At 37.3% G+C, this 10,683-nt stretch overlaps 1 protein-coding gene across 14 annotated transcripts in view; it reads right to left on the bottom strand.

The window, feature by feature from the left end:
* LOC138937135 (uncharacterized) overlaps window positions 1-10,683 on the bottom strand; it is a 47,346-nt gene that overhangs the window by 9,368 nt on the left and 27,295 nt on the right. For 10 of the 14 annotated variants that reach the window (XM_070303083.1, XM_070303084.1, XM_070303082.1 and 7 more), the window contains 4 exons: window positions 4,776-5,019; window positions 4,487-4,707; window positions 3,570-3,771; window positions 1,182-1,517 (listed from right to left, as the gene is read on the bottom strand). In XM_070303083.1, the coding sequence (XP_070159184.1) occupies window positions 1,182-1,517; window positions 3,570-3,771; window positions 4,487-4,707; window positions 4,776-5,019 (1,003 nt within the window). The remainder of the gene's footprint in view (window positions 1-1,181; window positions 1,518-3,569; window positions 3,772-4,486; window positions 4,708-4,775; window positions 5,020-10,683) is intronic. The other 4 variants (XM_070303090.1, XM_070303091.1, XM_070303087.1 and 1 more) reach the window with 3 other exon arrangements.

The following is a 10,683-nucleotide window of genomic DNA, read 5'->3' as shown; positions in this document are numbered from 1 at the left end:
AGTGAGTGCGAGAGACGAGAAAACGCGCGTGGAATGGAGAGAATTTATTATAAAGTTCTCGCTGCGCGAAAAGTCTGCGAAAAGCGCGACTCGAGAATACTTCTTCCATATTTTTGATCCCTTTCTTTTTTCCTCGAGAAATAATGTCGTTGAACGTAAATTTACTCTAGTCTCGGTAAATTTCATAGAGTTAAAATAATCGTTATTAAATATTAACGCAATAAGAGAGTCTATTTTATCGCCATTATCTTGAGTCTCGTCATTTGATCAAGCCTGGAGTGATGACTATTTGAAAGTTTCACTCTCCTAAGTTATCCTCAATAATAAAAATTTTTTAATGAATTAAATTAAGTGTATTATTCGCAAAGAATTTTATTATCGGGATTCAGTTTCGAGCGTCAAAAAGCTCTCAAACGGATATACACAGTCTTATCGTCTTATCTGTTTCGCAAGAGAACGAGAGTAATACGTATATATGAATATGTTGGCTCGAGTCGGCTTTGCAAATTAATTAGTCGAATCCTGGAAGCTGGATTAAGCCTCGCGTGAGCGCGCGACGTAAACTGACGAAAACGAGGACAAAGGGAGATAACGATTATCGATACGTGGGCGTAAGCTCTGATCGCCGTCACGATGACGATAAAAAGTTCGCAGACCGGAGAGAGAGAATTATGAAAGTGCTTCCGGGGATTCTGCGTCTACGTCAACGAGATGAAAGCGCGATGAGCGAACGTCACTCTTTTAAAGGGCATCTATGCATCGTTCTATGGAGTAATTCGTATAAAACGGGATCGTAGATGAATGGAGCCATTTTACGATGAATGCGAGAGAAAGAATTTCTGCGCATAAAAATTTACGCTGTGATTTAATTCCTTAGTTAGACCGTTAATATTAAAATAATTAATCAATATTAATATTAATATTAAATATTAATATAATATTGAATATTAATCAATATTGATATTAATAGTGATATTAATATTGATTAATATCGTTTCTACGCTTCTTTTTCTCGAATTCCGCCAAAAATTAATTACACCGTTTAATACGAGATTCGAATATCGATCTCCGACCGGAGGAGGCTCTCCCCGTGGATCGTCTTCGTCAACTTTGCGCGCTCGGCGACGACGCGGAACAGTAGCCGAAAGTTTTGCGCGTCCGCTAGGCGAGCAGCAACTCACCGCGGTGATGACGCTGCTGCTGCTGCTGCTGCTGTTGCTGGCGATGCTGATGACGTTGATGATGATGGTGATGATGATGATGATGATAGTAAGAGGAGGATGTGGGCGACGGGCCGGCCGAGGACGTCTGATGGTGACGCAAGTCGTCCCGGCTGGGCGTCAGATCCAGGTAGAGGCCGGAAGCGGCAGAGTCCTGGCAGCTGCAAGATTCGGTGCCGACCGCGTTGCAGCAGTCACCCGCCTCCTGGTCGGTCGCCAGGCTCATAGGCGTCTCCGGCGAGTCCACGGGCCGCGTGCCGACGAACGAACTCTCCATCCAGCACAGCTTCACGCTCCCTTCGAGGTACCGACACAAGTGCGATTAGGCCCGGGTCATCAACGGACCCTTCGAGGCTACTTTAGACTAATCTTATCGGTTTTCCAATTCTTCTTCAAAAAATTCTACTTTCTTTCGTGTGTATAGAATATAGTTAAAAAATTATTCAATTTTTTCAAAATGTGCGTCGGTTTTTTCAAAATATGTAATGAAATATCTCATAACATTTCGTATATTATATTTCAAAGATTTACAAAAATTGTTGATAGTCGATTTTATAAAGCAAATTGAAGATTCATAATCGAAAAATTTATCCTTCAAATATTTGCGACTAGAGCAAAATTGTCTTGATACGTTCCATTTTTTTTGTAGTTGTAAAAAAAAAAAAAAAAGTCGCATTACGAAATTTATTTTCGCACCGAAGAAAAAAGCTCAATAAATAACTATATCGTCTTTAAGCGCGCAAAAGCATCATGAAGAAAGCTATTGTGCATACATATTACATAATACCGTGGGGATGTATAATCTCTTTTGTTAAGGCTCTCTTAAATAATTAAGATCTGGCGATGCGGGCATTAACTTTTATTGACCGCGTAATCGCCTTAAGTAGCAGAAGCACTATACGGGTATATCGGAATAAGAATAAAGAAAACTAAAAATAATTGCAAATAGATTGACGAATACGATGATGTAATTATATCTGTTTGTAGAAAATAATATATCCAATTTATATTTAAATATTATATAATATTTGTATAAGAATAAAATCTTTTATGCGCGCGCGCGCATACGTATATATCTATCTTAAAAAGTAATATTAGTATATCAAGCTGACATATATAAAAGTTTTGTTAATACCAAATTGTATGAAAAAAGTGAGAAATAAAAAGCGAATTATTTTCATTGTCTATTATTATCAGTGTTAGTATGTGTTAGTGTCACATAAAGTAGTTGAAATACGCAAAATTGTATCAATTCATCAAATTTCCAACAGAAAGATAACAACTTTATCAAAGTTTCAGTAACAAGACAGAACTTTATAATTGCGACTTTACGTAAAGTCTAATTTCCTTTTATCAATTATTCAATTTATTTCCAATCATATCTCACTAGGAAATGACTCGAATGCGAATTCGCTCGCATTGAGAACATGAAAAGAGGAGGAAGACCGGGAAGGGGGTGTCCGAATTTCAGGGTAATCTATTTCGGTGGCGATGGCCACGAGACATTATTGAAATAGCAACGACTTGTCTCGACATAATATACTCTCGAATCATTGCACAGTGTCGAGATTATCTAAGACGAGAAGGTCACAATGTGCTACCTCAAATCACTTAGATTTCGAAATACAATAGTTGTGCGTTTCCAAATTGAAACATAGTTTGTATCACATTAAAGACTGACATATAGTTGTCATACAATTCATGGCGATTATTATGTTTGATTTTTTTTTTTTTTTTTTTAAATGATATTTTAGGTATATTTAACGAGAAATAGAATCGATTCAGCTTTTAATTAAATAAAAACTTTATAATTAATTCCATAATTAACTTCAAAATTAATTTCATTAATAATTTCTCCATTAATTCAGAATATTATGTACAAAGTGCGGTTCATATTAATAATAATTATGTTATTCAATTTTGATTAAATAACTGAAGATTGAATAAAGAATTCTCTAAGGGCATTTAATGTATGGAGTAGAAAAGAATATTTCAGAATATACTTTTAGAGAGTGCGGATGAAATAGAACCGCTGAAAACACTTAAAATTCTTTTATCTGAAAAATTGGGGGTGGGGGGGGGGGAAATGTTAAAGACCGACCTGTTTTGACCTCAGCGATGCGAAGAGCCACTTGATGCATACAGAGACAAAGAGAGAGACAGAGACAGAGAGAAAAAGAGAGGCAGCTTGCAAAGGAAGACAAAAGAAGACATTAAGAAAATAGGAGAACTCAAAATTACCTTCGTGACGGAGAGCAAAGGTGATGGTGGTTGTGATGTTGAGAGGATCGTTTTTTTTTGTTTTTTTTTTTATTTTTTTGGTAGCTGTGGGGACGATTTAGTGCTCACCTCTGGGGCTGGTAGACCTTGCTCCGCCCCTGTCGTCCCAATCTTCAGGTCGAGGTCGCGGCGAGAGTCTGCCGCCACCGCCACCTCCGACCTCCTGACCGCTCTGCACATAGTGCACGATGGCCGAGGTCACCTCCTTTATCGAGTTTCGTACTTCCAACTGCTGATTCGTTGTCTGCTGCTGCTGCTGCTGCTGCTGTTGCTGCGAAACAAAGATATCCATTTCAAATAATCAAAGATTTATTACAGATTTATTAGTCGTCATTAAATACTTCGTATTACTTTTACAATAATATCAACAACGTTGCCTGATGTTGGATTAAGTAATTACATATGTATAAATTATATAAAGCGATCTGTGTGTGTTATTAATAATGGGTGCAAATCTTGAGATATTTATTGGATTTTTTAAAATTATTAAAATTATCATAATAGAAAAAAAGCTTTAAACTGTAATGAATCCTGAACAAAATATAGACTGCATGTCTGTCCGCGGGGTCTGTCGACGAAAAAGAGATGCGAGACGACAGAAGCATTCCTGTCAGAACGTCTAATTTTAGAAAGCGACGGTGAACCGTACAAAGAGCACGATATAAATCATGTAGGCAAAGAAACAGGGACAAGATGTTACACATATATATACACACATGCAGTGTCGTATCGTCAGTACTTGAATCTAATCCTCATTTGCAACATTCACGAATAGTATATTAATGGATATCGATTCGTAAACTAGATGGAAATTCAAGGTTTGCTGACGTAAGGAAAGTTGTGACATCAACAGTGACGTAAATAATCTACACGCAGCATTTCGCATTTATCTTATTCGGCGCATTCGCGACGAATAGGGGACAAATGTACACAATGAGAAAGAATCGATCGAGAAATTTTCTTTCTTTTCTTTCTGTTTTTCTTACCTTGTTTGCGGCTTGCAACTGAGGAAGAATACCCTGAGCAAGACGTTCCGCCGGTGTGCGCGGATTGGTCAGTCGTTCCTGAGAACGCCAGCCCAAGTAAGGCTGTCGATGATTGAAAGACGACCTGGCCGAATTCGCGGGTGAACTGCCGGCACTGTTCAGCAAGCTGGTACTCCATCTCGAGAATACGGGAGGTGTGGGACTGGGACTTAAAAGGACACCTGAAATTAAATTTTTTTAGGACCAATTATATATGTATATATTCGTTCAAAGATGACTTTGGTCTCACCTGTGGTCGGTTGTCGATTGGAAGACGACGAGAGGGACGAGAGGGAGGTGGTCTTGGAGCCGAGGGCACGCCATCCTCCGTGCTGCGAAGCGTCGGAATGCCTCTTCAACCGGAAACCATCGCGAGCAGCGGGTGAATTCTTGTACCAATCGGGCACATTGAGCCGTTGCAAGGATCGCTGCACTCTGAGCTCGTGCTCGCTCGGCACGCGCTCGCCCACTTTCTGCAGCTCATTCTCCGGCGGCTGCAATGACAAATGACGTGTTCGCGTTCGTCAATTATTGTGCAATTAATTAGACAAATTTGTCTCTCGCAATAAATTTAAAGAAATATTTCTTCCTCACGTAAGTTTGAGTTAATTAAGATGTCGATATAATAGAAAGAAGAGAAAAATAATAGAAAAAAATTTAGGATAATAGAATAATAGAATTATAATAATGGAATTGACAATAATTAATTTTAATAACCTTGATCCCTTAGAATTTACGTGACCAACAAACATTTATTTTGCACACAACCCATCTTGCGTGTGTTTGTACATTTATCTATGTGATATCTATATTACACAAACACAACTAATCTAGTTTCTACAAATATTTCCCTCACAATGTTCGCTAAGAAAAATCGATTTTGATGAAGCGGACACGCGATCGTTCCGATCCGATATCCGGTGACGTGGTGGCATACAGAGAATGTCGTTGTCGTGCGAAGCATCGTGCGAAACATCGATCCTGCTTTGCGAAAGTTTCAGGGACAAACCTGCGCCAAGGTCGACGCGACGAGGTCCTCGTCGCAGCTTCTCGCCGCGCTCTCGATCAAAATTCGACACGCCACGCTATTAATGAGCTCGTGAGCTGCCGTCATCGTGTTGTATGGTCGCTATTCGAAGATCTATAATCGAGGATGCGAGTCCTCCGAGACGCGTCGAGAGCAATCGTCGATCTGGGGACGATACTCCATTTTATTCACGGACCCGCTTCTATTTTCAGAGCACATTTTCAGACGACTAAAGCTATATTCCAAATGCAGACTATAAATTTCATTAATTTTCCATATGCAAAACACACTGTATATTGTTCTGATTTATGTCATTAAAAAATATCACGCATATCTTATCATTAGAAAACAATAATATTTTTAAGTTAGATTTTGTCAAATATCTCTCTTATCTAGAGATTCTCTAATTTAAAGATATATGCCACTCCTCATATTTTTCATTGCGTCTTAACTTCAATGCTAATCATGCGAGGGCCACATAACGGATGCACATAATGAATCCGTGTGTGATTTGCATGTACAAAGTCTAACGGGATTAAATCAAAATGGTTTCCACGTCTATTCGTCGTCGAGCGAAGGAATGATACGTACAGTACGTACACGTGTGCGTATCAGCCTAATAAAAATATTTTTCAACATATTGCGGATATATTTATCGTTGTTTTTTTTCTCCCCAGATAGAAAATATATGCTCTTCACAAATATTTTCTCAACTTGATGCTCTTTTTTAACGTTGTCTTAAGAAACTTAAGAAGAATTAATTTTCAAGTAACTAAGTTAAATGTGAGTCAATTCAAATATATATAATTAATATTCTTACATAATCAAATATAAGAATTTTATTCGATTGAAAAACCAAATTTTATTAATGCACGCGTAATTAACGTTTCATGTATTCTTCTCCAAATTTTATTCTTAATTTCTAGTAAATATAAAGGATATCTTCAATATTTTCGTTAGCGAAAAGAAAATAAGGGCTTAAAATTCTTGGTCCATTTCCGAATTTCGTGCAGATAGCAGTGATGCAGATTTCGGATTATGTGGCCGAGGCTGAATGAAGCGAGATAGAAACGATTCGTGAGCGGAAATGTGACGGGAATTTTTACGTAATACGAATAGGACAAGCACGCGACGAGTTCCCTTTACAGAATTCGATTTCGCGAGTAGGTAAATTTTTGATAAAATCAAAGTCGCTTCAAATGTATTAGACTAATATTCGCGATTCATCAAAGATTCGTCAGCGAAAGTTTTTCTTACTTTTCCGCAATCTATACTATTGTATAAATAATCTATTAATCTATATATCTTTGATGAGGTTGTATAAAGCATGCAAAGATACTTTATTAAATATAAATCTACATATATAGTATAGTATAGAATAGATGTTATAGTATAGATATAACATATAACATATAATATAGAAATTAAATTATACCAACGAAAGAAAAAGAGATTAAAATATAGAACGACCTGTCGGAGAAAAGTAGAATCAGAGTGACATCAAGGTTTGACATTCTGATCGAAAAGAAAATAGAGCCAAGGTTCGATATCGCGTTGCGCGAACGGATGCATCGCGTAACGAGCATCTCAAGTTTCGGAGGGCGGAGAGATGCGACGATGCTAATTTTAATTACGGCTCTCGCCTTCTCCCTTCGTCGCGTCGTCCTCGCCTTGTCAATTGATGCGAATTAGGGGAAAGCCATCTCAAAGACGGTATAAAAGCGAAGCATCCGCCATTAGACGGCCGAAGACCCCCCTCCCCCCCCGTCTCTCTCGCTATAAGTGCATATGCATCGCGTCGATGTGCATCCTGTTCCTGCTGCATCCGATATAGCCCGGAGGCACACCAGGGAATGCTTATGTCCCGATAATATCCAAGTATCTTTTACTTTTCACACATAATCTTGCAAATAAAACGGATTTTAACTATGAAACATTTCCACACAATTATTTTTTTACGCATAATTTCTCCGATATTGAAAAAAATATGCTCGATATATTAATACAATCTTAATTAAATAATTTTAATTAAAATCTGAAAGAGAAAATTGATTTTTTCTATTTTATACGAGCTTGAAGAACATCGCTCATTGTACATATCCGCGAACCTTTGAATGTACATCGTGTGATATAGAATTGCCGTGAACACGATCCTATAGTCGTAAGAATAAAGAGAAGAAACCCGTATCGAGACTTTCGCCGTTACCATTCATTGTTAACCACCATCGATCGCAATTGTTTTCAAAGACTGACATTAATAATGCACCCACATCCAGGCGGAAGTTGCACAACTTTTCCTCGGCCATTCGAAACTTTGAAATCGCAGAATTATCCTATGCAAACATAATTCCTCTAAATAATTTCTTCTCGTAGGAATATTGGTTGGAAATGCATGAGGAAAGTTTGACAATAAATGATAACTAGGACAACTGAATTAGCCGAGTAGCTAATAATAGCGAAGCGATAATTAAGTCATATTTTATTTCAAAATATAAGAATATATAAAAGCTCAATATGAGAAATCCATTCTCTTATTTTCTAATTTTTTAATCATCTCTTTGTTTTACATTTCACATTTTACTTCATCTGACTTTATACCCGCATAACAAATTTTACTTCAAGTATCGTAAATTATACCTTACTTTCCAATTTTGATGATATTTATTAAACACACGTGACGTATTCCGGCTAAAATATCGCCTACGCAAAGCTACGCGTTGCGGTTCGCATATGGAGCACGTATGTGGCCTGCTGCATAAGCCATATGCAGATACATCGACACGCGTGTTCATAAATACACGCGTGTGAACGGATCCGTCTACAAAGTTGCACTTTGCGGGAACGAAAAGTCATCGTTTTATTACGCGAAAAGAGAATAACCGAGCGCATCTGTGCGTCTCGCATGCAGCTTTATTTTATAATTCAAAATTCTTGCATTCATTGATGTAAAACACAATGCCTAGAAATTCCACAATGACCTTTGCCATTAATCAGAAAAACGTTAAATCTTTATTAGACGTGTATAATCAGCTTAAAATCGATATAAAAAATATAATTATGAATTTTTACCGTAAAAAATTCCCCATTAATAAATATGTCAATTTTAATATGGAATTTTAATAAGTAATTACTAACTTGATTAATATAAAATTGCGATAATTATATTACGTGGCTTTGTAATGTAGCGAATATTGATCCCTTGATGTTTACGACACTGCACGTGGCACAACCCGTCGTAGATACACGTGGGCATGAAACGCCCACACGTCGCGGATTCTCGCTCGGCCTTCGGACTCTCCTGCCTCTCGCGGGTATTAACGTTTCACGCAACTATCTCTTTCTTTCGCCATTCAGCAGCTAAGTGATCTAGCAATGTTGTTATTTTGCGAAATCAACGATCGCTCGGAGAAAAACCGCTAAATGTTGAAAAACATTAAATAAAAACGCTCTCGCGTAATTTCCATATAATTGTCATTAAAAATTCTCCGTTCTATCTCTTATATAAAGGAAATTTAAAATTGAATTAATTTTATATACATGTATAAAATAAATTTTTATTCGAACAAATTTTAAGACTAAAGTATATATTTGTCTTAATATAAAAAGAACGTCAACCTTTTATTTTACACAAACTTTGTCTTGATCGAGTAAATTTTTGTAACGGAATTCAGCATCGATTCACTTTGAAGCTGTCATGCGAATTAAAGCCAACCCTCCTGCAACGGAGTTGCTTCCCCTATTATACGCCAAGATCTTTCTTCACCCGAAATAGGGAGTGCTAAAGTAGGTCAAATATAGCGGCGACACAAGAGTAGATAATAACAAAGGATCAGTTTCTGCATAGTTCTCGATAACAGAACCGCTTTTTGTATCTCATTGATTAAAAAATTATAGAAAAATTGAAGAATTACGAAAAAGAATCTTATTTTCAAGTTTTATAAGAAGGTTCCATATATACATATATGTGTTGTATTAGAATTTTTACAAAGAAAAATGAGAAATTTTCGTTTTTGAAAGACTATATAAATTTTTAAATCTTTACATTTTCTACATTTCTATTCATCTTCTACATTTATTTCACAGACCCTTTCATTTAGATGTTTTTCTCGTGTTCATTTATATATTTTATTTAATATTATCTTATTAATTAAAACTAAAACTTCACTAAACTATAAACTTTCTAACATTTATTGTTAACGCGTGTGCCACCTCACGCTTACATAATGATATACGCGATATGCGTTTAGTTAGCGGAATGCCGATTCCTTTCCCGATCTCTCGACATGCCAATCGCAAAGCGTGCGATAGAGGATACGGGTACACACGCAGGTGTAACGCAGATATTTTGAATCGATTTGCGAGAGACTACACGCGACACAATTTTCGAGAGTCTCGAAACGAGACGAGACAAACGGACGCTGGCACGATTCGCGACATAATTTCGCGAATGAACCGAAAGTGTTGGCTCAAATTGCAGTAAATTGTCGAGGATCCCATAACAACGAGAGAAGATTACGATAAGTTTGCGCGATCATCTGATAGCTACCGTTTGAAAAAATTCGACGCCAAGATATATTTATCTAAATAAATCATTAACTTTCTGAATTAATTTCTCAGAAATTAATCCGCGCATCAAGATTCTCGTCTCTCGTTTCTAGTTTATATATATATATTCTTTAATTAAAATAATGCTGTTAAATACATTAAAACTTAGGTATACTGACGATTCCAACGGACCAAGCATGACTACTATCGATCGCGGTGGCATATTCATTGAATGCAAACAGAATGCACAATTCCACGTGAGTCGTTGACTTTGCCGTGACCCCCTTAATCCTTTCCTTATTCCAAGATGGTAGGCTTTGTCGCGCGCGTATCGCAGTTGGAAATTTAAAAAATTTCAATTACGATAGAATTTACGTAGCTTTTCCGCTTTCGTGACTCGACGCTCGGGACAAGGGAATTCAACGAGGATGTTACGATCGTGCGAATCGCACAGAATTTGCCAACAATTTCGCTAACAGGGATATCCGCACGAATGTACAATATTCATTGCATCGCAGAATTATACGTCGTGGCTCTCTCGTAAACTCCCTCGAGTCATCAAATACATAGAATGCAATGTGCATTT

Source organism: Polyergus mexicanus, unplaced genomic scaffold (genome assembly GCF_030449975.1).
Source record: "Polyergus mexicanus isolate NDT 795.1 unplaced genomic scaffold, iyPolMexi1.0 SCAF_10, whole genome shotgun sequence".
Lineage (NCBI taxonomy): Eukaryota > Metazoa > Arthropoda > Insecta > Hymenoptera > Formicidae > Polyergus > Polyergus mexicanus.
Note: the sequence above shows the minus strand (reverse complement) of the source record. Positions and strands in the feature narration are given on the sequence as shown.